The sequence below is a fragment of the Poecilia mexicana genome, unplaced genomic scaffold, assembly GCF_051168715.1.
Source record: "Poecilia mexicana isolate PSO_F unplaced genomic scaffold, ASM5116871v1 scaffold_11, whole genome shotgun sequence".
In the NCBI taxonomy this organism is placed as follows: domain Eukaryota; kingdom Metazoa; phylum Chordata; class Actinopteri; order Cyprinodontiformes; family Poeciliidae; genus Poecilia; species Poecilia mexicana.
The window spans coordinates 25944015-25969984 of NW_028263380.1; the positions used below are offsets into that span (position 1 = coordinate 25944015).

General features: G+C 39.8%; 1 protein-coding gene across 10 annotated transcripts in view; it reads right to left on the reverse strand.

The window, feature by feature from the left end:
• The window catches only part of macf1a (microtubule actin crosslinking factor 1a), a 209887-nt gene that overhangs the window by 159413 nt on the left and 24504 nt on the right, over nt 1–25970 (reverse strand). The window contains exon 1 of one of the 10 annotated variants that reach the window (XM_088010498.1): nt 3563–5294. The exons of the other annotated variants lie outside the window; for them this stretch is intronic. Within the exon in view, the coding sequence (XP_087866624.1) occupies nt 3563–3617 (55 nt within the window). The 5' untranslated portion in view covers nt 3618–5294. Of the gene's footprint in view, nt 1–3562; nt 5295–25970 lie in introns of those variants that run through there. 10 annotated transcript variants of the gene reach the window in all.

A 25970-nucleotide genomic window follows, 5' to 3' on the forward strand; every position in this document is an offset into this window, starting at 1 on the left:
GAACTGAACCTGAAGCTCAAACCGGGCCTGCATGGAGCTGCCGTTTCAGAACCAGCTTCACCAGATTACCACCAAACATCTCAATCAGAACCAGCTTCTTCTGCCTTCACTGGGCTGATAGAAGCAGATAAACGGATGTTTTAGACAAAAACTGATCCATTTCTGCAGCTCGCAAACAATTATTACAACCAAAAACTTAAAAAACTTGAAATGACTGAATAGTTTCTATGTTTAATCTGCAGACGGTTCCCAAAGCTGGATAACTCAGTTACACCTAAGAGTCTCCGCTGGCTTTTAAAGTGCTTAAGGAGTTTAACCTGGAGTAGTTTCAGGGGTTAAAGGAGCTTGGAGGTGATTCAAACCGAGGCTGACATGCGTCGCAGTGAGACCTCAGACCGAGCAGCTGCTGGGGTTTCGGCAGTCGTGACACATAATATCACCAGACCACAAGTAGCAGCAGGTGTGCCCCCGGCTGAACGACAGACAAGTGGAGGTTCGCTTCAGACACGTCTACAGGAGGACAAAAAAGGAGGATTCAGCCGTTAAGCTGCAACACTTCTTTATTTGATGCTCATTTGCATCCAAAAAGAAGGTGATTAAGAGCAGAACAGGCCGGGAACATGGAGCGGATGCCGAGAGTTAGAAACAAAACTGTTTAGAAAGTTTCTGTCTGCAAAAACGCCACTAGAAGTTTGAATGATGAAGACTCAAACATTTATTCAGCAGTGGGCTGAAAAGATTAATCGGATTAATCATCAACTAAATTAGTAATCAGTTCATCTTTAACTGGAGTCTACAGGTAAAAAAAAAAAAGGACATTTGCTGAAAGAACAGCAGTCAGAGCTGTAATTACACCAAAATTGTACAAAAAAAAACACATTTTACATTTAAGATAGCACTAAAACCTCTGTCTGTAAATTCCTGATAACTGAATCAGTAATATATTTAATTAAACTGAAATATATTTCATTTTGTTCAGTGTACACTTCTTCCTATTTGTTTTTAAAAAGAAAAGCTAATTATTTTGTTCTTGGTTATGTGTGCACATTTTTCTCTTGATCTACTAATTACCCATTTTCTTGTTTTTAAAAACTTAGAAATAAATAAAATAAATCTATTCGACACAGAAAGTGGCAATTTTGCCATCACCTGGTTCAGATTCAGTAAAAAAGAAAAAACGATTAAGCACCTTTTGCAATCCAATTATTAACTTATTTATTTATATTTTTAATTAATATTTCAAATATTATATAAAATGAAAAATCAGTAAAATTTGCCAATTTTTAATCGATTACTAAAACACCTGTTAGTTGCAGGCCTTCAGCTTTTAAAGCAGAAATAAAGTATCAGGGAAATGAATATTTCAGCAGGAACTGGACTCCTGTAAGAGACACCGAGCTTCTGAAACGCTCGGCCGACCGCGCAGAAAACAGCAGCTGAAGTGAACCGTTCCTTCGTTCCCCGGCTCGTCACCTGGCGCTTCAACACGCCGCCAACACGCTGCTCTCCTTTCTGATCATCATTTGACGTCTGCCGTCTGCTCCACCGATGCATCCGATCAGACATTGAGACAAAGGAAGGAAAACAAGACGCAGGAAGCATCTTGACTCCTCAGCTGGTGATGCTACAAACAGTTAGCAACATCAGAAGCTAATGAAGAGGTTGGAGCCAACAACAAGGCGACGTCACAACAGAAAAATACATTCAGAAGGAGATATTTGTCCTTTGTCCAGGCTCTGCACATGCTTTTATCCACTTCTATGAAAGTACAACAACAACAAAAAGAGAAGACAAAGATCGTAGCTAATACACTCCACACCAAAGCAGTGCAAGAACATCTTGTACTGATGGTAAACAGGAGCTCAACAGCCTCCCTGATTGGTTTTAGAAAGGAGTTTGAAATAGTTTCAAGTTCCTGTTGGCCTTCAGCAGAAGTGCATAGAGATTGATGGATATACGGAAAGCCAAAGGGGACAAAATTCACACGCCTCACAAAAAATTAACCACAGAGAAGCTGCATTCCAGTTAGCTCATGTTCTAGTTTCGCACGCATTTCACCAAACAACCAACATGGCAGTTGTCAGCTCACATTCCTTCCCAATAAGTATTAATACCAAACCAACCCAGTGTGGCGGATTCATCAGAGGAAAATGATTCAGTCGCAATGGAGAACAGCGTGTGCAGGGTCGCAACTACATATTATTCAGGTGGATGCGAGGATACGAACACATTGGAGCACTGCCCCCCCCAAACGCCCCTACCCCGAAGGAAGCTACATGAAAGGTAAAACTCGCTACATTTACCCCGTTATGGGCGCGAGGTGAAGGAGCGTAAGGGCGCTCAAGTGGATGCGAACAGATCATCGGCGCCCCGCCCCCTCCAGACAGGGTTTTGACGCCCCCTCTGGTGCACCGCCCCTATGCGTTGCATGCACTGCATGCCCACTTTTTGCACCACTGAGGGTGTGCACATGTTTTTACGTTTAGGAAAGTTTGAAAAAAACAAACAAAAAGGTCTTAAGGTCTCCACACCAAAGCAATGCAAGAACAGCTTTTACTGACAGGAAATAAGAGTTCAACGGCCTGCCTGCTTGGTTTTAGAAAGGAGTTTGAAATAGTTTCAGATTCCTGTTGGTCTTTAGCAGAAGTGTAGAGAGACTGATGATATATAGTCCCCGTCTTACAATAGATGTTTTGATTTCTATGAGTAGAAAACATGGCTGTTAACAAAAGCTGAATTCCTGTTACCCAATGTTCTAGTTCTGCACATATTTTACCAAATAAACAAACCGTACAAATATAGAAGTGAGTTAATGAAGAGAGACGGGCCACTGTCGTAATTAAAATATTTATTTTATAACACATAATGAAAATGTCTGAGTGAGACTAAAAAATATATGTATATACAAACTGAGGTCAAAACAAAAGTTAAAACATGTCATTAACGTATTAAACGGCAACTTACTTTTTAAAATTTTAAAACATTTTAAAGACTTAATTTTAGATACATGGATTAAAGACTAAGGAAGCAATATTTTTGTTAACTGCAAAGTATTTTATGCTGTAATTCTGCCCTTACTGTACAGCATGTTATTCTTAATTTAGTTTTTTATTTATTTTTAGACTATTCTTTACCCCGATTGCCTTACACTTGAATTTCTCCAATGTTGTGTTTTTTGGTGTGTCTTCACTGCCTGAAGCAGGAAAGTCTGTTAAAACTGATGTTTTTTTTAGTAAAATCCTGATATCTGGAGAATAAAATTAGCTCCTAATCTGACTTCAAAGCATACATTACATGTGTGAAAATATCACTCGGTTGGCACTGAGAGCAGGCCTGAGTCATTCAGGGCCGAGCACACAGCCCTGCTGAACACCTACACGTGCATAATGACCCAGCTGATATCACACCTAAACCTCCTAGCCACAGATAAGACCCTGCTCAGATGCAGCGTTATGACTCCAGGATCACCTCTGAGCTGTAAAACATTTCTGTTGATGTTTTTATCAGCAGCAGCAGCAGTTAAAGAGCTCCAGCAGGGAGAAAAACCGAAAGCCACACCGACCTCTCTTCTCCTCCAGGTCCAGGAGGTACTGCCTGTAAGCAGCCGACGAGCTCATGGCGTAAACATCCAGCCGAGTCGGGTGTTTGTCCAGGGAGGCGGCGAGGCGTCTTCGTTCAGGTTAGTGGTCTCATCAAACAGGAACCATCTCTAACCAGAGAAACCCTCAGCTCCTCCTGCTCCTCCTCTGCTGCTGCTGCTGCTTCGTCTTCTTCTGCGGGTTTTGCTGCGCTCGTCTCCGTGCGGCTGTGTGTGCCGGAGGTTAAGGTGGCTGTGAATGTGGTCGAGTGTTAGCGGCTCTAAGCCGGATAGAGGAACTGGACTTTGACCACAGAGGCGGGTGATGTCACCATGGCAGCCAGAACCATGTGTTTCTCTGCCGGTCGCACAGATGACTGAGAGGCGGAAACGCGGAAGAAGCAAGGCGTGATTTTACGACTCAGAGCTCAGCTGGGCTGCTTGGTTCTTTAACGACATGATGGACAAAGAGTTTGTCACTGGTTGTGGTTCAGATTTTCTGTTTTACATGAATCAGGCCTGAATCTCCCAACAGGACTGACTGCTTCAGTGAAAGCTGTCTCTGATATTTACTGATGTCAACGTGAAGACTGGCCTTTAGTTAGGCCAAATGTACTGGAAAGTGTTTCTTTTATTCAGTGACTCCATCACAAGTCATTTTAATATTGTGTTTTATATTCAACCATCTGAATATAGTCAGGATAACTGGAAATAAAAGCCAGTGCTAGTTCTGTTTTTTGGTTTTAGGGTTTCTTCTGCCAGAAAAAGAATATTGCAGCAAAGAATAAATTGTATTAAATGGGGAGTATTAAGTATATTTCAGTCACACAGTACCATTTAATAGCACAATCAAGTACCATCAGTGGTGAGAAAAATGCTGTCTATATCAAGCATGAGAAAAAGAAATTTGCCTTTGTAATTTCATACCTTGAAATTGGGTCTGTCTCTTTAAGAAGCTCCTCCTCTTTCTGAAACTCCACCTTCAGGAAGTCATAACAACATGGCTCCTCTATTAACCCTTTAATAACATCTTTACTAGCATTTCTCTGGACAGCAGCTCCTATAATGAGCTCAGCAGTTCCACCAGGTGTTTGCTAATTGTTGCTGGCTAGTCTGAAGGAGCTGAGTGAGGGAGGAGCTGCGTCTCAATGGCGAAGCTAGGTCCTCTCTGGCTTTTTCCAGCTAAATGGTTACCATGGAGATTAAAGGATTTCTTAAACATGCATGAAAGACTTAAAGCAACACCCCAGGTATGTTTTTGATGATAACACGATGTAAAGCTTAAAAAAGTCAAACTTAGATGATGCTGCCACTTTAAAACAGAAGTTAGATCGAACAGAGGGTTATGTTTCCATCACGCATGGTGAAGAGGGTTGAAAAAACTGAAAAACTGGGAGCTTTGGTTGATCTTTTCAGCTAAAAACAGATATTTCTGCAGAGGAGGGTTAATATGTAAAAACAAAAAGCAGCTCAGGTCCAGTGTTGAGTACAGTAGAGGATCTGTGATGCTGTGGGCCTGTTTTTCCTTCCAAAGGTCTACTGGATCCACGTCATATTGAATGGAAACACCAGGACATAATGCGCTCATTCACCTTCAGCAACAACATCCAGAATCTATTCATTGATCAGGTGAAATATTTACAGAGACACTCCCTCCGCCTTATCAGCTGCGTCTTCCTTTTTATTCTCCCCTATGAGAAAGTAAACACCCCAGAACTAATATTTACCTGCTTTTCTCTAAGTAACAGCAGCAAATACACAGAGCGTGAGCAGAGAGGATCATCGCCATGACGACCAGCATCAATAACAGTAAAACGCTTCCTTCACCTCAAACAGGAGAGGTGGAAATCGAAGAAATGCAACTTCAGTTTCTCTGCAGAGAAACTTCTAAAATGCACATAAACTTCAGAAGTTCACAGCATGAAAACTTGCCAAAGCTTTAAAATGGGTGTTCCACAAGGATCTGTCTTGGGACCACTGCTTCTTTGTTCATGAATGACCTGAAAGTTCATCTTTTTCTGCTACCAACACTGGAGATGTGTCAGCAAAGGATGAATGAACATCTGGAAAACAGTTCAGGTTGTATTGAACCAGCAAATAATTTCCACGTTTGGATTTGAAAAAAACTGTCTCAGTGTTTCCTCATCAAGCGAAAAGTTAGTGCCTTTAGTGTATTAAATGTTAAAGAAATCCAAAAATAGGTGATGTCAAATATTTGAGGCTCAACAGAAAAGTTTTAAAGCAATAACATTCCATCTAACCTGCTTTCCTCTGATGAGATCCTGTTTCTCTCTAGATCTATTCTTCACTTCATCAAACTTTTCTTACTGCGTAAGCATCAATTGGAGATGATCTCATAAAACAAGCATTTAACGTTTTAGATCAAAAGCCAATGACTTGCCATCATTGTAAAACCCAGAAGAAGTAAGACCTCTTAAACTTTGACCGTTTTATTAATTTGTCTTCTATAAAATTGACGTTTAAAAGCGTTAACCTCGTTCCAGAGGCGGTTAGTCAGAAGGTTTCAAAGCCGCTCACAGCAGGAATTACAACAAGGCGAGCTGTAAACACAGTAATTCAGTGAGATGCAGAACATCATGTTTCTCATTTAAAGGAGCCCAGATGTGCAACGGTTTACCAGAAATAGAGCTTTTACATCTCATGTGAAAAAATGGCTCAAACAGAGAAATCTGAAACCTGTACAGCCTTTTCTGCTCACTCAGCAGCTTTTCCTTTCATCACAAAATGGTTTTATGCTTATTTAGAAGAAAAGCATCAGAAACAGTTGGTGGAAATGACAAAATTAAAAATAACTTAGTTTCGCAAAAATAAAGCTTTTACGTTAGCTTTCCCGGAAAGCATTAATGGAAATGGAAACGGTTTATTGAATAAGTTGTGATGCAGCATCCACTGACGGGCCAGTGCCTTACCAGAGGCACCATGATAGTTTGCCACCTCTACTTCCTGTTTATTTCAGTCAGACATAGCAGCAACATCTGACAAAATTACTTTCTGCGAAGCCTGGTTGATTCTCCAAACCAGTACATGGCAACCAGCTTTTTTTTTTTTAATTCATTCAACATTAAATGTCAAATGGATGGAAACAACTCTATTAAAGTTCTATTTTACTGTTAACTTTTTCATAATAGCAGCTTCACAGGTCAACCTAATGAAGTTTTATTCTACTTAGCTTTAGATGTTTTTGTAATTTTATTTTAAAGGTTTAAAGCCTGTTTAAATGTAACCCTGTTTTACATTTAGCAGCTGATCAAATCCATTTTAAATCCGTAACCTGGATGTTCTTCGTCTCACTGAGGCTTCGTCATCATCAGAAACAGGCTGAGTCAGTCTGGTTTTACACAACCAGCAGGAAATTAATGAATCATGCTGAGCAACGTCTTTATTATGATAAAATATCAGCTCAGTGAATCATAACTTCAATGAACTGAACAACAAGTTCATAAGTTACCTTGTGTGCAACAATAACAAACACTTTCTTTCAGAAAAATGAGCCCGTTATGATAAGGGCAGAAACATCCAATTCACACGGATCTTTATGATGCAAATGAAAATGTAAAACAGCAGCCAGCTCTAGAAACAGCTGCTGGTTCCTGGAATAAATGGAATAATTCAGATTTTCTCACACAGGTCAGTCAAGGAAGTCCAAAATCCTTTCAATTTTCATTTGGCTTTAAAAACAGAAGTATTATGTGTGAGTTTGGTTTGAACATCCTGCGATGCGACTGCAACAGAGCTATGAGTTTCAGAGCCGAAACGTCTCACCCTGCAGCCTCAGAAGGATAAACTGCTTTAATTTACAGACATATTTCTTAATTTGTCCTTCAGAATCAAAGAAACCACAGGCATTTTCCAAAATAAAGAAATTAACATGAATCCAAGTGTCTCCATAAAACATAAAGAAGTAATTTTTCTCCTTTGGGAGTTAAATCCTTTATGTTACACTTTGATAATTCAGTTTCATCCGTTTCTGCTTTGTAACGACTCTCAAACTTTTCTAACAATAAAAAATGTATTTCTATTTTTATGAACTCGTATGCCTGGGCTTGCATTAAGGAATTAACCATTTCAGTTGGATAATAACCATCCTCTAGTTTCTCATTTTGTCTCGTTGCTGCGCTGGAACGAAAGCTTGCATTGCATCTTGGGAGCTCAGCGATGCAATGAGAAGAATCCAAATCATGCATGAATCAACTTTTAGTAAAATGAAGCAGCAGAACATATCTTTGCATATGGTGAGCTGAAAATAGTTGTGTGTGTGCATGAATATCACGAATCTGTTCTTTATGCAAAGCATTTACCAAGGTTAAGAACTTATGAGAGAAAACTATTTAGAAATTAATTTAATAATTACTTAAATTAACTTCTGGACTCTGCTCTTTTGTCCTCTTTTCCTCTTAGAGAACCGAAACTCCAAAATAAAACTTTTCCACCAGATATAAAACTAGACTGAGTCCAGAACGAACACATGAAAACTCCTCCGTCCTGCTGGCGGGATTTAAACCCGATCCGTTCCGCTCGGCGTCTGGCTTTCCTTTGGAAATTTCCAACCCAGTAAGGCTGAAAACTCCTCAGCCGTCTTGAACGCCCCCCCGCCGTCTCTCCTCTTTCTAACGGCCCGTCAACAGCAGCCCGCTTCATCAAAGGCAAGCACGCACACAAACCCAAAACACGCTTTTCCTGTGGCTGTAACCATAGCAACGGGACAGCGGCGCGTGTTTTCCCCACTTCTTACACCAGATCCTCTGGATTAAAGAGGGGCCGGAGCCCCGGCGACCCGGGAGTCCAGGGGTGTTGGCAGGAAATATCAAACCGATAATCAGTAAACATGAGAAGTTTCACATTTCTCCAACTAGACGCTTCACAAGGGAAATTCCTCCAGAAATCCCAAACAATCACACAAAAACAACTGGAAATTTAAAAAGAAAGCAGTAGATGAAGAGAAAGAAGAGAAACTGATGTGTTTACCTTTGTTGGAGAGGAAACGCAGCAGCAGCAGCATGAAAAAAAACAGAAGAAACAGTTTAGATTCATTTTTGTTTCATTCATTTAAGGTTTAAAATTAACATGTCACATGTTGATATAAACAAAAATTGAATTAAAATTTTATATGGTCTTTATATGGTCTACTGCTTCTCTCAAAAAGTGAATTTGCCATAAACATCGGCATCAACCATCCACTTAACACTATTAACACTATTATTGTCTTTGTAACGCTACAGCGCTACATGCTACAAGTGAACTCTAGTGCATTTCAAATCCACGTCAAGCGGACCAGAGACCGGTCAAAAAGGAAGCAAACTACAGCGCAGGGCATTCTGGGTAAATTTTACCACAATAAACATGCTAGCCTAGCGCTAGCAGGAGAAATGGCTTGTGTTCCTTTACGGGGGGGAAAAAAAAACAAAAAACACGCCAAAATCTGGCATCACTTCATTTTTGTTGACATTTTGTGAATAAAGAAGTTGGCTCAGTGACTTGAGGTTTTTGTTGTTTCCTTCCGTGGTTCTTGGTGCAGCGCCCCCACAGGCGAATTGGGGGAACAGATTTTTTTTTTTTAAAGCGTTTGGTTAGTTTGAAACAGTCCAGTGAGAAAGAGAACCAGAGCAGCTGAAAATGTAGCAAATGTTGCAATTGTGGTTCCCAATCAAACCAGTCAGGTGGGAAAACAGCCAACATTTTCTGTTCCTCTTCTTCAACAAGTGAAAGTTGGATTCAAGGACCAATTCAAGTTCTGAGTTTTTTATCTGACGACCAGATTTCGTTTTCCCACATCCCAGGAAAAATCTGTCTTTATTCAGAGAAGAATGCAAAATGCAGAAGACCGACCCGATCTGAAGGTGTTTAGGGAGCATGAAGGAACTCCTGACCTGAAGCAGGATTCTTGTTCAGGCCTGTCAGAAATCTCTGCTGCTCCTTTTAGCCTCAGGTCCTGTCTGAGTGGGTAGTTTATGATTTTTCTGAGTGTTTTCATTTATCTACATAAACATCAGAACATTCTGCATTATGATCTGCAGGTGCAGCAGTGATATGATCCAACCTGCTACCAAACATTTTGTTTTTTCCTGACATGATGGGATTAAGATCACTTTCTCAGCATTCAGATTTCTTTCCTGCTTTATTGTCAGACGTTAATCTTTACATTCCCTGTGCTCACTTTCATCTCCTCCTTTGCTTCACCTGGTCTTTTCATTCTTCTCTGTTCAGACCCATACGTTTGGAAAAAGCCACTGATTCTCTAGTTCTGTCTTCTAATTCTCTGTTCATTCATAAACGAATGAGTAAATATGAAAAGAATACTGTGTAGTAAATTAAATTTAAAAAGTTAAAGTGCAGTTTCTTTTCTTTCATGTTCTCAAAAATTTCTAGTTTTCAGTATATTTTCTTGAAGAAAGAAAATAAATATAAATGTTTAATTTTACAATCGACTTCACATGAAGTCACGGCTCATGAATTATTCACATCATGACCAGGACTGGTCCAAATATATATGAGGCCTGGGGCAGAATCTAATCTGGGGCCCCACTTCCTGTTAAAAATATGCACTTCCTGTAGTGCAGATTTTTGCAATGTAAATCTGCTAAGCTCAATTTGCTGAGCTCGATTTCGGTGACTGATGTTTGGCTATTATTTGCCAATATGCATTTTTTAACAAATACAATCAAGCAATTTAGATCATTCTTTGCACTTTTAAAAAGTTCCTTTTAATATTAAATTTTTAGCTATTTTAAATCTTTTTCTCATCTCTGGTGAAGCTGTAAAATTGAACATTTTATTGAAAATGAATCGAAAATTTTCATCTACAATCTGTGCTAAAAAATTATGCATTTGTTTTCAGTCTAAAGAGTTTTACAATATAATACCACCTGCTGGAATGAGACCGAAGCATCTACATTTAGACCATTTCCTTCTGAACATTGAAAATAAAAATCAAAAAAAGAAAAAAGTCCATTACTACCAAGATGTGGAACAAATTCAGATTAACAGGCAGGATTGATGAGAATAAAAACTTTCCAGCACAGAAACAAACTTCAACGTCACATTTTGATTTTTGTTTTGATTAGCCTCTTGATCTTCTCTGGAGGGGTTAAAGTCAGCTGATGAAGCCTGAATCTGCTGCTGGGAGGTTAATGAATCAACAAAAGGTTGTTTTCTGAACTTTCCTCTACAGGTTGGAGCGGAGCAGGAAGTTCACATGGGAACCTTTAACGTGTTATTTAATACGCCACAAACAGGTTAGCCTCATTCTCACAGTAACCCAGAGGTAAAACAGATAAAACTGTCTGTTTAATGGAATTATTATGTCAGAAACCCAGTGAAAAAGCTGATCTGATCCCGTCTGGATCACTGAGGACCGACATGCAGCTACACAGAGCGGTTCTGTTCAACCCAGGCTCTAAAAATGATCCTCACCACCTGATTTATTTATCCAGCTCGTCTCTCGTGACAGCGCTGGGCCCGGCCGTATAAACGCTCCTTTGTTTGGTTAGTGGATCGCCGTTCGCTCGCAGCGGTCAGAGGAAGAGCCGTCTCACCTCCCGACCCGCCAACACCTCGCTCTGACGATTCATCCTCACAGTTTCCACCTCAACAAACCGTTTCTCCGCAGAAATCTGACATTTATGAAGAACCACAACCAGACCGGATCGTTTAGGGTTTTTCTAAACAATAATTGAAAAATCTGCTGAATGTACCAATTTTTTTATCAATTAATTAATCAGAGTAATCAATTGATTACAATTAATCAATTAATCACTAATTAAAATAATTATTAGTTGCAGCCCTACATGAAAGACAGAAATGCAAGTGCAGATTTTTTATCTAGGAGAAACTGATTAAGATTATGATGGACTAGAACAACTAACTTTGCTACTGCTGGATTTATTTTTGTTTTAGAGAAATATCTGATTTTTTGTATTTAAAAAAAATCACAAGATAATTTCAAAGCAAAGTCTAAATCTGCTTGATGATTCACCGCTTAGGTTTTTACTGGAAATGGTTTCCATTAAAGACTTTTAGATTCAAGAAATCTGCTGCCGTCCTTCACTTTGTCCTCCAAGAGCGAAAATAAGAGAAAAAGCTGCAGCACCAAAAACACTTTGGAGCCGCTTGGAAAGAAAATTTGAAGAAAAGTAACTTAATTATTTTTGCCTTCTTATCAACCAGGAGTGAAGCTGTTTATAGAATAAAACCTGTTAATAGACCAACCACTGCTCTCCCAGGCGGAGCTTCGGCAGCTTACTCCCCGTGTATATTTGATTTTTTTCTTTATTTTCTGCTCTTCCATCTGTCCTCTCCTTCATTCAGCCTCAGCTCATACGGCTGCTTGGGGAACTGGATCGATGGCAGCTGCGACAGGCGGCCAACATTTGTCTTCATTTGGCAAACACTCGGCCATCTTTGATCATTTTTCAGATTCTCTGAGGCCGGGGCGGGTCCAGTGGACACCAGAACCCATCAGCTGCTGGGAAGTTCCCTTCAGTCGTCTTTATTCGACCTGCTGCCTACTTCCAGCCGCAAAGACGGACAAAGAGCCTCTGTGAACTCTGCCGTTTTAAGACTCAATCCGTTTCCTCAGCGCTCTGAACTGGTTTTTATCCACTGGACCTGTTTTAATGAATCCAGCTGAAGGTTTACATTCAGATGGATACATTTGTCTCAATTTAGACAATTAACCAACATTTAAAATTAGGGCTGCAACTAATAATTATTCAGATGATTATTGTTCAGACGATTAATCAATTATTCTGACGATTAATCGGATAGAAGATTTGTCACATTTGAACCAGGTGAACCTAAAACTGCTTTTTGAGGAGTTCTGGGATGAACATGTTTACAGAAAAAATAGTTTTTATCTTAAATACAAAATGTATATATATTTAATAGTTTGGCTTAATTATTGTCCTGGGTGTGTCGTTTTTACAGCAAATGGGATTTTTTTTTAGTCTGGATACTGCAGTTAATTAATCAATAACTAAATTGATTACTTTATTCGATTAATTTGACAGTTTTCACTCTGGTTCAAATTAACAGATGTAAAGGATTTAACATTGAAATAGTTAAATAAAGTTAGTTTTACACTGCCTTGTGTCTTTCTCCTGAATAAATCAGATTTAAAAGACGAAACTGAGCAGAACAAGACTTGGAGACCCTGGAAGGAAATGACTTCCTGCACTGGGACTTTTGCACAGATCCAGAGGGACGGCTGCATCTCCTGCCTGAACGTCTGCGGACGAACACACCCTGCAATGTCAGCAGTCAGTCGTAGCATGCAAATACTGATCTGAATGCAGCCAGCAGACCTCGGTCACACCCTCAAACCGCAAACAGCTGGGCTGTCAAGTGTGTGTGTGTGTGTGTGTGTGTGTGTGTGTGTGTGTGTGTGTGTGTGTGTGTGTGCCCATGATGAGCTGCAGGGGAACCCCCAGCTCTAAAGGGACAACTGGACTCTGGAGGTCGGGACAACTGGGACGACACATGACACACACACCCTCCCAATCCATCATCCTCAAGTTAGTTTCTGGATGGATGGGTGTGTGTGTGTGTGTGTGTGTGTGTGTGTGTGTGTGTGTGTGTGTGTGTGTGTGTGTGTGTGTGTGTGTGTGTGTGTGCATTCCTCAGCTGCTGTCCCGACGTCAGGAGGAGCTTCTGTCTGCTGACCACCTGCTGTGACCTCATCGCTCACAGGAAAGCTTTCATTCACACATCAGCTGGCTTTAAAATCCACAGATTACACCAGTCAGTCTCTGGATAATCCAGATTTTTACTCCAGGGTTCTGAAGAACCTGGGACCAAAACCTTTTCTACTCAAAGCTACTTCAAATAATTAAGGAGATCTAAAGACAGAGGTTTAAGAGATTGAGTTAAAATAAAGTGGCCAAGCCCAAAATTACATAAAGGCTAAAATTAAATCACAAAAAATGTATTAATAAAATGAATTATTCCATTCGAGGTCCTTCAATAAGATACACAGATTTTAACGCAAGTTTAAATTAATCAGGAAGAAAATTTTAAAGATCCGGAAATGTCTAAAGATCATAACTGCATTCAGATAAATTACAAAGGAAAAAGCGTAATACATGGTAGGTGGAGATGTAAATAGCATGGAAAATAAAAAAAAACTGTTTACGGAAAAACAGAAGTTAAAATAGAAAAAACTAACTAGAAATTAGAAATGATTCTGTGATTCTTCCGAAGGGAAAAAAAACAGCAAAAAAGGGTCAAAATTTAAATAAATGATAAAAGAAATAAACATATCAATACAAAACAAAAAACCAAAATAATACATAATAAAAAAAATGTTTGTGGAGCTATAATTACTGTTTAATGCCAACACAGCCATAAAGTTAGCTATAAAAGTAATAAATGGTTTTTATTGTCACTTTTGTCATAAATACAATGGCACCACAAAATATTGTAGTAAAACTTTAAAAACTAAAGTATTTTTTCTGAAACTACGGCCCAAAATAAGCCCAAAATTATATCCAATCTCCACCTCTTATAACAAAGATTTGGTCAAATAAAGTAGAAACACTAACAAAAGTTATAAAATCTGAAATTATTAATCAAATGAATAATAACACACATAATTTAATGGATAGAACGACAACAAGCTGAACTCTTTAAGGAGGTTTCAGTCAGATGTCCAGTGAAAGTCGACTCATCGCTGCACTTTCACTTCCAGAAACAGACAAGTGGAGTTTTAAAAAACCGCAGGAAGTGACAGAAGAGGATGAAATGCTACAGAATAAGAGAGGAAACCCCCGGCCTCGGTTATTAGAGTATGAAGAAGGGAAAAGCAGCCACAGGCTTTCTTAAAGGGCCGGTATCGGTCATCTTTCTGTGTTCCCACAGCGAGAGTTTTTAAATCCACGTCTTCTACTAAAATGAAAGGAAATGCATGTTGAGCCGCTGCAGAACCAGCCGTCTGGACGAAGCTGCAGCCTTCAAACAGAACAATGTCAGCTTACAGTTCTGAACAGGAAATTGTTCTCATATCAGAACAACTGGGAGGGAATCAGAGGAAGAGCTTCTGGACTGAAACCAGGTCCACTGAGCTTTAAGTGAAACTAATCATCACCAGGTTCCAGATTTACAGCAAACTCCTAAAGTCGAGACGCATTCAGGCTGAAGTGGACTTGAAAATGCAAAAACTCAGACACACTTTCTGAGAAAGGCACTTCAAACGTTCAGCTCTGGGAGGTCAGATCGGTTTACTTCCAGGACAAACGTTTAGCTCAAACGTACGGAGCTGTTGCTCGACCTGCCGGGTGAAGGAGAAACGGCAGACTGAAGCAGTGGGATAATAAAAACACTCTTTCTTCTGCTTGCTCAGTTTCTATCAGGCACCATGAGGGAAAAACGCCAAATTACAACCGGAGGGTGGAATTATTTCCAGCTACTGATGGGATTTACGAGGAGATGAGTTGAGCAATCACAACAAACCCAGGGAACGCCTGCCGCAACATTCAGACACAACAGCAGAAGACAATACATAAAAGCTTTTATGATTAAAATATATTCCCTCTTCTAATGTCTGTAAATCTTTGCTCAATATCACTTTACACCAACAGCAGCTTTTTGCTGCATTATGATTAATATTGGGTTTTTTACTGCTGATCTGTAGTTTGGATGAAAAACAAAATAAATCCAATTATATTTAAAAAGGGGAGCTATGAAAAGTTGACATTAATAGAAAACAAAGGTTATGATGATGTGTCTCATTTTACAAACAAAACAAGTTTACAGAAAATTAAACTCAATCTTAAAACTCCTCCCAGAATCCTCGGAGTGATTCGGATGGGAAGCAGCTCAGCTGAGCCGTGAGCTCGACCCAACTCATCCGATACCTGCAGAGACATTTCCTAAAAAAAGGCCGTTTTTATCTCTGCTCCCTGCAGGAGGAAACTTAAACCAAGCCAGATAAATCCAGGACAAACATCAACCTGAACACAGCACAGAACACTCCTATTACACCTAAACGCCTCGCAGTAACCTACAAACACAAGTTAGATAGAATCTAAACCAAAACTGCAACACAAAATGGTCAGACGTTTGTGTTTTACTGCTGGAAATATACATTTATACCATTTGTAAATGAAGAAAAGAATCATTTATATTTTCAAGGTGGTAAGTTGATCCGTTTCTGCCTTTTCCACAACCAACAACTCATCAAACACAATAATCAACTGCTGTCAATCATTATGAATCAGGAACTGATTTATTCCTCATCATAACAGGCCTTTGATGGGATAATTATCAGGATTAGTGTTGACAGCCGGGTAGCATGTTAATGATTCGTTAGATCATAAAACACAAGCTGGAACCGGACCAAGTGTGACGTTATCAGAACCTAAGGCTCCGTGTGTGTGTGTGTGTGTGTGTGTGTGTGTGTGTGTGTGTGTGTGTGTGTGTGTGTGTGTGTGTGTGAGAGAGTGGTTTCTCCATGGAGGGAGGACAGACAGGTAGACCAACGCCACCTTTCTGTCAGCACAGCAATCATGGAGCAGGATCTACGGAAACACGGCTCGTTTAAAACAGCAGCAGAGAAACTTTTACTGCACTCCAGGCAGCCCTGCAGCTTTTCTGCCGAGTTTTAAGTTTTATTTTTGAACAAAGATTTGATTTTCCAGCTGAAACTCAAACCATCCACCACTGAAACCCACTGATGTCACTTGAATCCACATGAACTGAAACCACGCTGAATAAACCTTTAAGAATGCTGTTAGCCAAGAGACTGACCTGATTTCACACATGATGTGCAGACTAACAAAACAAAAAAAACAAAAAAAAAGGAACAGGGCGACAGTCTGCGCTCCAATCGGATGTTCACAACTTTCTGTAAAAAAATCTGAACCTGCTGGAGAAAAACAGGAGAGGCTGTTTGGTTCTGGATGCTGATTTAATCTCCTGGAGCTTCTTCATTGCAATCATGAGAAGAAAATATCTAAAACAGATTTTAAGCAAAATAAACGGTAAGAAAATTGGATTATAATATTAAAGAGAAACAACTAAATGGTTCAAGATTTATGGGATGAACTAAAAGTGAAAACTTTCGCCATAAGCTGATGAAGTTAAAATGTGAAGCTATCAAGGAGAAAAATTAAAACTTGTGTTTTTGCTCTGTGCAGAAAATATTTCAAATTAAATAACACTTTGTTCATTCTTAAGGTAAATGAGACAAGATGGGAACATTTATGACATTAATAACATGCTAAATATTCTGACTTTTAATTTCAACAACAAATTCGTCATTAAATGAATGTCAATGAAGAGTCCTTTCTTTTCTGGAATTCAATAAATACAGAATTTGGCAGTAAAAAATATAATTGTTTTAAATTTTAGGAGGAAAAAAATGCCTTTTAGTTTTATCAAAAATGTATAAATTTATCAATTTAATAAAAACCTCATCAGGTAAACCTCGTTAAACATCGTATGTCAGAGCTATAGGGCGGTAGCCCAGGGCGCCTTGAGGTTTGAGGGCTCCAAACATTCAGGGTGTTTTGAAATAAATATTTTTTTAAACATTGTACTTTATATAAAAGTTATAAATCCATACCAGGAGTGGCATTTTAATAATCCTTGGATTTTTACCAATCAATATAATTTTTATAAGCATTTCATTTTGTTTTGTTTTGTTTTTTTCAGATTGGGCACCAAACCTCCCTCCAGCCCAGGGGCCTTATCTTCTAGCTCTGGCCGTGTACGCACCTGAAAATCAACTGATATTAAACTGATTGAATCAATAATCTTTCCAATTCAAAACAAACTGATTTCAGTTACTTTCCACTGCTGAACATTCCTCATTGAAGGTTTAAACATGAATGTTTTTATTGGGAACAATTAGGTCAACATTAATGAGAATAAAACTGAAACAGGAAGCCGCTGCCGTGCATTAAGCTGCATTTACTGTAAACAGCTGAACTCAGATCCAGAAAGATGATAGTCATTCATCTGAGGTCAGTATCGGTGATCATTATCTAAACATGACGAGGAAACAAACAGCCAATCAGAGGGTCAGAATGAGGTCACATGGACAAACAGCCAATCAGAGGGTCAGAATGTTTAGCTTTATGGTTTTTATGTTTTAGCTTTATAATCATTTACATATCCCCATTTTTACAGAAATTGAATGACTGACTGTGGTATAAATGGAAGCTATCAGTTAGTTAAAGCTCATTAGAGCTAAATAAACTTTAAAAAGAATCGTGGATTTAGTTTATGTCTGACCAAGTGGAAAAACAATTACCTATTTTTTGCTTTTTTTTAATAAATCAAAACCAACGTTTTGTGGCCTGCGACACCATTTATCTACTCTGCAAAAACACGTCTTACCAAGTATTTTTATCTAGTTTCTAGTGCAAATATGAAGTATACTTTAAATATGACAAAACTAATTAACAAGTAACATTTTGTAAGATGAAGGAGCTTGTTTTAAGTAAAAAATTCCTTAATGTTGATGAATAAGTACAAGTTCCAATGGCGTTTATTTAAGGTATTTGCACTACAAACTAAACCAAAACTACTTGGTAAGAAGTGTTTTTCAGTCTAGAAGCAGGAGGATTGTGGGCTCAGAAACATTAGAAAACTTCAATCTTTACAATGTATTAAACTTTCTTGCCCAAGAATCCATCCAGAAACGTTGCCGTTTCTCTGTATGAATGGCTGTTCAGTGTCAGTGTCTCTTTAAACATTCCTGACTTCCTTTCTCCTCCCTCCAGCCTTTAAGTTATTCCAGGAATGTCTTCCAGTCTCACTCTCACTGCGTTCTGCTGCGTCACTGTTTTTTCCAGCCGCCGTCGCTCCTTCCGCTCAGAGGAGTTCACGGCAGTAAAGGTTTCACCTGAGCAGACCCGGACGTCTGCGTCATTCCAGCAGAGCGGAAACGGGTCTTAATTAGCCGGCCAGCCTCCCACGTGACAGTCGAACATGACGGCGCGACGTTTCTGGGAGCTGATGAAGGTTTCCCTTCAGGACAGCGCTCACACACGCCTCCTCTCCCTCATCCTGTTCTACTAGTACGACCTGAACGGGACATTTCCAAGACTGCAACACAACTCCGGGAACTTATTTAAAGCTAAAGGATGACAAGCAAGCAGATCAGTCCCTCATTAGAGTTATTCTTCTGTTAATGCTTGTAATAATTTCAGTATTTATTCCTGAAGGGATCGACTTTCTGAAATGACTCTGCTGTTTGTTTTTCATCATGATCCACCAGAGCTGCACTGCAAAAACACAAAATCTTACCAAGTATTTTAGTTTAGTTTCTAGTGCAAATATCTTAGTACACTTGAAATAAGACAAAACGAACTTACAAGTAACTTTTCTGCATGATATAAAAGCTTGTTTAGTCAATAATTCCTTATTATTGATGAAAACTTCTAGTTTCACTGACAGATTATTTCACTTATAACAAGACATTTTTCCTGTGTTATAAGTAAAATAATCTGCCAATCACTTTTTCATCAATATTAAAGAGTTATTTACTTAAAACATGGACTTTTTGATGGACAGTTAGTTTCACAATAATAATAATGCCCTTATTTTAAGTGTATTATTATTTGCACTAGAAACTAAACTAAAATACCTGGTAAGATTTTGTGTTTTTGCAGTGTACAGTGGGGCGTTAAGCAACCCTCAGCTGGCTGTAATGCAGGCGTAGCCGCCTGGTTAAACATGATGAAATGTTATTAACAACAGAACTGTGAAATATTCTTCATCAATGCTGGTAGTTTGAATTACATTTCCATCCAAGCATCCAGATTTCTATTGTAAAGCCCTTTTTTCTACTTTTTCAGTCACATTCAGCATTTTGTTTAATTTTAAGCCACTTCATTCTGACATAGGAAACATTTCAGGCTTTAACGGCTCCTAAACCAGTTTTCTTGTAGCATGAGTCAACATCAGCTGAGTCGTCTAGCTCCTTTGAGCTTCTTATATTTCTTCATTCCCTTAAATGTTCTGACTCGGCCGCAGATTTCTTTGCTTACATCATTTCGTAACTTTAGTGAGGCTTTAGATCATTTAATACATCCTGACTGGTACTGGCGTCTGATGTTGTCATCTCTACATGTGCAGGTCAAGTCTGGAGTCTTGGGTCCCAAGTCAACTCTTGAATCGTTCATGTTAAGACTAGGAGAAGAAACAAGGATTTCATCTCACGTCCCAGTTTAAGGGCTTTTATCACCAGTCAAGACGAGTCTTTTTTTCCAAAACAAAGTGAAATTACACATACTTCATCCCTCATCCCAAGTTAAAGGTGACCTATCATGCTTCCTTGAACAGGTGAGGATCGATCTACTGTGGGTGATCAATACATTTTATGCACAAAATCAACAACAAAACACTTGCTTTTTCCAGCAGCCATTGTACAGCAGTAAAACCAGCTGACCAAACGTGCTGGAGCTCAGCTTCGGTTGCTAGGTAACAAGCTGGGCTTGACTGAGGTTGCTAGGTAACGGCACAGTGTGACTCAACAATTGGGAAGTTTTTGAAATGGCTCATTTTCCAGACACCAAAAAACATTAACTTATTCTCAAAAAAAAAAAAAAAACTGCTGGGTGATTTTTTTTTTTTTTTTTTTTTTTTAAGCATTTGAGCCGTTTTTTTTTTTTTTTTTTTTTTTTTTAGAAGTAGAAATTCAAATGTAAGAATAAAAATGTGCAAAATGTGAATTCTGCATAATAGGTCTGCTTTATGTTTGGAGTCTTATTCTAAATCTTAAATGTTTCATTCAAAGTCAAAATTTTCACCTAGTAACACCTGTGAAATGAACCGACCCCACAGAGTCCTTCAACAGGGTCGTTTAGGATAGGGTGTCTAAAGGCCTGCAGGTTTTAGTCCTACCCTGGTTCAACACACCTGATGGCTCATTAGCAGAACGTTATGACCTGCTGAGGATTTAATTGGACCGTCTGAGTCAGCTGTGTTGGGACAGAGACGCGTCTAAAACCGGCAGGACGCCGTCCCTTTGGGACTGGAACCGGTCTCCCCTGGTTTACACCACTCAGACTGATTGATTAGAATCCCAAACTGATTTATGAGAGATCAAGAAGGAAATGAAAAGCAAATAGGAAATGTTCTGGATGACCTTCCCCCTCCTCTTCACACCATCACACCTCTAAATGCCGACTGCAGTGATTTCAGTAAACATCAGACGATGGGTGGGGGCGAGGATTAACTAAAGAGGGGTGGCAGACGGGAAATCCAGGAGAGCCGGACCATCCCCCTCCCGTTTCTGGCCCTCTTTTCATCCCCCGCCTTGGATGATGGAACGCTCCACAAGGGACCATAAATTTATTTACTTTGCTGATAACTTCACCAAATCATGGGAGCCGAGAGAAAAGCCAACCGTTAGAAAAGAGCAGAGATAATATTGAGTGGAAGAGAGACGAGAACAAGAAGGAAGATCTGAACGCCGAGCCGAGGTCTGCAGCCCTGCAGGTGGCGATTAAAGAAGCTCTGGCAGATGGACCAAAACACCATGAAATAAACCTCCGTTACTCTGAACAAATGCCAAAAATACGGAAAGATACAATCAGATGTGTGGCCCATGCTAGTTTACAACATCTACTTCCCGTTCATTACAGCGTAGCGCCAACATCTGATGGAGTTACACTTTGTGTGGACTGGTTGATGTAAACCAGTGCTGGGCTGGACAGATAAACAGATGGATAGATGTTAGGCCAATAAAAGGATGGATAGATGGATGGAATGGATGAAAAGATGGATGGATGAATGTTAGACTGGATGAAAGGATAAATGGATGAATAAATGGATAGGTGACCAATAAAAGAGTGAACAGAAACGGACTGATGGACGTTGGATCAAATGTTTCCATGCTAATCCAGATGAGGACAGCAGGTAATTCTAGGATTGCTGGATTAAAACTGCAGAATCAGCTTCATAACGACTGAAGGACCAAAATCTCCGGTAGGAACCTGCTGGACCTCAACCTGATCAGAACACCTTCAGCCCATCAACAGCTGCTAGAACATAACTGTAAAACTACGGATTCAAAAAAACTAAAAATCATCTTTTGACTGAAAAAAATAAAATCAAATCTCCTGGCTGACACCAGAAACTCCCAGGCCTCCAGTAACCAAACAATCCACAAAGTCCTGATGGGAGGAAGTGATCCCACCAGCAGCCATCTTGTTATTGTTTGCAGCACCTTAAATCAGCCGTAGGTGGGAGGAGGGACTGAGGAGCGCTGTACTGCTGACACACAAAGCCAAGAAGCTTACAGGGAGGATTGTTGGGATTTTCAACGGCTCGGCACTTTACAGACGTTTGACTGACTGCAGCGTGATGGAGTCGGAGCGCAGCAGCTTTAACGTTTGGGTCTGGAGCTGCAAGAGGAGAAAAACTCAGCAATGTTTTGGTTTTTTCTGCAGTGAATCAGTCAAAAGATCCCAAAATCATTCCTGGAGTGAAGCAGACGAATGGGATTAAGGCCCAGTGGTGGAGCAGATTACCGATCTGAATGACGAACCACCTCCACGCATGACAAGCAAACTCACACATCAACACACACACCAGGCTAATGGAGCGAAGGAGAAATCAATACAGGAAATATTCCAATAGCGTTTCCATTTAATCACCAGTCCTGATCAATAACAGTCATATTTTCCTTTCAGGACATCAAATTTTACCAGAGAACAAAGTCACAGCATCGAAAGGGAAACATATCAGTATATATCCATTATCAACGCTATCGATATGAGCTATCGTAAGATTCAAAACTTTCAGACTTTCGGCTCCTCTTCTCTTCTCGCAAGAGAAGAGAAAAATATAAACTATCATTAAATGTCATTTATCTTTCATAACAGAAACATTGGATATTGATATCGGCCCGAATGTTCAGATCGGTCCATTCCTAGTTATGAGTCAAATAGTTTTCACAGCCCTCTGGTTTCACTAACTGAACACCTGATCACACCAACTCTGTCTGAACTGGAAGTGAGGTCCATTTAAAAGCTGCTGATGCTGCAGTTTTTCTGAGCATCTCGTCGGCCTCTCTGCGGTTCCTGGACCCGTTTGGTGGCCTCGCTCTGCTGGGCCATTGTTGTGCAGTCAGCTGAGAGTCACAGGCTGAAGGAATTGGAGCAGATTAAAAGTCACCCCGTCTCACAGCCACTCAGCTCTTCCTTTCATCTCGCTGGATTCAAACAGAACCAGCCAATCGGACCTGAAGGTTCACACAGTCACTATGTGGCTCTGAACAGTGATCAGCAGGGCAAATACAGGTTCAGGTTTTGACAAAATGCCCGTCTTTTCTTTCTTTGAGACCTCTGCAGGGTCTTCCAGAGGTGACCAGGGTCTATCGCCAACACAGACAGTTTTACCGTTTTAACAAGAACTGAATTTATTCCTAGCTTTGTTAGCTAAACACTTCCATACTAGACTCATAAAGGCTGGCAACACAAGTTAGAAAGTGGCAAAAAGAAACATTGTTTACCAGCCAACTGCTGAAAAATTTGTACTTAGTCATCAGTGGCAACTAGCAAGCATAAAGCTAGCTAATTAGCATTAGCCTCCAGTCACAAAACACAGCTGAAGACGTCTGAGCGCGACTCAAACTTTTGCCCAACAAAAAAAAGATACATATGTAATTAAATAGTCCTGCTATAACAACATTTAAGACTAAATTGCATTTTTTCAGGAATTTAAGACATTTTAAGGAAGCACAGATGCCTATTCTGTGTTAGAGAATAGGCATCTGTTCCTTAGGGTAAAAATAAGTCTGCAGATCAAACCTCAAGAAACCAAAATATGTTTGTTGTGGTAAGAGGACTAGTTACATTTTGCTATAATTATATTGCAAAATGTGTTTTTAAAATCTCTGTAAATAAAACATCTGCAACCATTTGACGTCAAACTCCAAATTTTTCCCTGTTTTCCAGATCAAATTAATACGTGCTCCACCCTGTTCATGCTGCAACAAGTCAGCAGGATATTTTTAAAAAGCGTCCGACATGAGGGACAGCCCTGGGCCAAGACGCCGTTCTTGTGACTCTGGTGAACAAAATGTGCACAAAAAGAACTGAAAGGAGGTAATTATCACACAAGCTGAGGTCTTATTTACGCAACAAATGAAGGCGTCATGATTGGTTCAACTTGAAAACAGAAATAAGGAGATTTTATCAACTCAGAGCAACGATTTCCATCCCAGCAGAACATTCCTGACCACTAGCAGCGCCCTGCTTTGTGGAGACAAATGTAATCCTGAAAAGATTAAACAAGCTTTTATAAGGTGTGAAGAGAGGAATGCTTCTGCACCAAGCCGCAGAGAGATGCAGCGGCGCAGGAAGACAAAGGGGGGATGTGCAGGACGCCCAGGGGAGCAGAGACGGACGGACTGCGGCGGTTTGCTGCGATCGATGCAGGCAGCAGGAGGAGCGCTGTGCTGCCTCCACAGCGGCCTTCATGACTAATTCATTAACAGCTTTCTCTCCTCCTCCTTCACAGCTCTGCTGCATTTTTATGCTCCACACATTCCAGCTGACGAGACTTCTTCATTTCCACAACCGGTTAGGATCAAATCAATACGACGCAAAGATTCACTTTTATGAGCAGAAATAACATTTTATGCTCACTTTTAGTTCCATAAACAAGTTAAACGGATGGTAATGATTCATCATAACTACATCACTATACGGAATGCCAACAGTGCCAAAATACACAAATCCAAATATTTTAGACACGAAAAAAAATTATCAAAAACTGCTCAGGTTTATACAAAAAAAAAAGAAAGATGGAGACGATTTATTGCCATATATTCAAAAACGACTTTATAATTTCTTTTCTTTTCTGTAGAGCTCTCATAATCCAATTTAAGCAAACCAACTTCTAGCCAGCTGAATAAAGTATTCACACCTCACACTTTATTTTCAAACTGTTAGGAAACAAGCAGCGTCTTTTTATTCGGAACATTTTCTGCTTCATCTGGGAGGAAAGTCGTCCTCTTTTCAGATTCAGTGTCCTGAACCAGACCAGCTGTTTTCCTGCAGTTTCTTCGTTACTGATTCAAGTCACACCTGCAGTCAGTTTATGAAGAATCGGCTCGTTTGTTTCTGTTGATTTTTTAAAATCTGATTTTTATCACAGGTCACAACTAAACATGAAGTGTGTCCAACAACAGGGCCGCTGTTCACACAAACACTCCCTCTCACAGAAAATATTTCACACTCACTGACTCTGTCCGGCCCGAGCGCTCAACCCCGACACACACGCACACACACACACACACACACACACACACACACACACACACACACACACACACACACGCGCGCGCACACACACACACACACGCACACACACAGATGGATGCACAATGAAGCTCATTGATCATTTCACTAAAACTCAGCTGGACCCGGGTTATGTAAGAACCCGGAGGGATGAAAAGGGGACTGAGGGAGGAAGAGAGACGTCACGGTGACGGATTTACAGCCTGGATGACCAAAAGCCCAGACTGAAACCGTCCGGCACCGCAGCACCGCTTGGGTTAAATTACACTTCACCCAAAGAAAAAGTCATCTTTGAGTTTTCAAACTTTTCCAGCACTATGCAAATGAAGCAAAACAAAAAAGACTAACTGGATAAAGTAACAAAAATGTAACAAAATAGTATGCTTTGCTTTCAAACTCCATACAGCTGACTGGCAAAAACAAAACTTTAATAAAAAAAAAATCTCCCCATTTCACTAATGTGGTTCACCATAACCCTAAACAAATGTCCTCTAAGTTTTCTAGCATTTAGATAAATAAAATTACTTATGTTTTTTTAATTAACCTAAAACAAGAATAAGTTGGGTTGGATATGTTACTCATTTTATTACAAAACTGTGCAGTTTGAATATTAAGCACTTTCAATGACTTTACACAGAAATCAATCTTGAAAACAAATTTAAATGTATGCTTCTATATGAGCCCTGTAGAAATGAGAGCAAGTTTAAAGCTGATGAAGTGAGTTCAGTAAAAAGCTCCATTTTTCCGTCATCTCTCTGCTGTCGGTCCAGACAAGCAGAGGGGAAACCCGGCAGGAAAAGCAGTCGCTCTGGCAGCGACTGCTTTTCCTGCCAGAGCTGGAGAGCATGACGAAACAGGAAGTAGGAGAACAGGAACGGGAGGGATGTAGGCAGAAATAACTACAAGGAGAAACATGATCAAACTACTGGGTTTAAAGTAGAAATATAAACGCAGACAGGAGCTGGAGCTGCAAGTGGATCCTATTTAGTTTGGCAAAAAGCTACTAAAAAGGAATAAATGCACTAAAAACAACCAGTAATGTTTTCAGGGCTTTTTTGTTAATGGTTGGAAACTATGTGAATTTTCACATTCAAAATACTTGATTGATTTAAATGTTGTTTTAA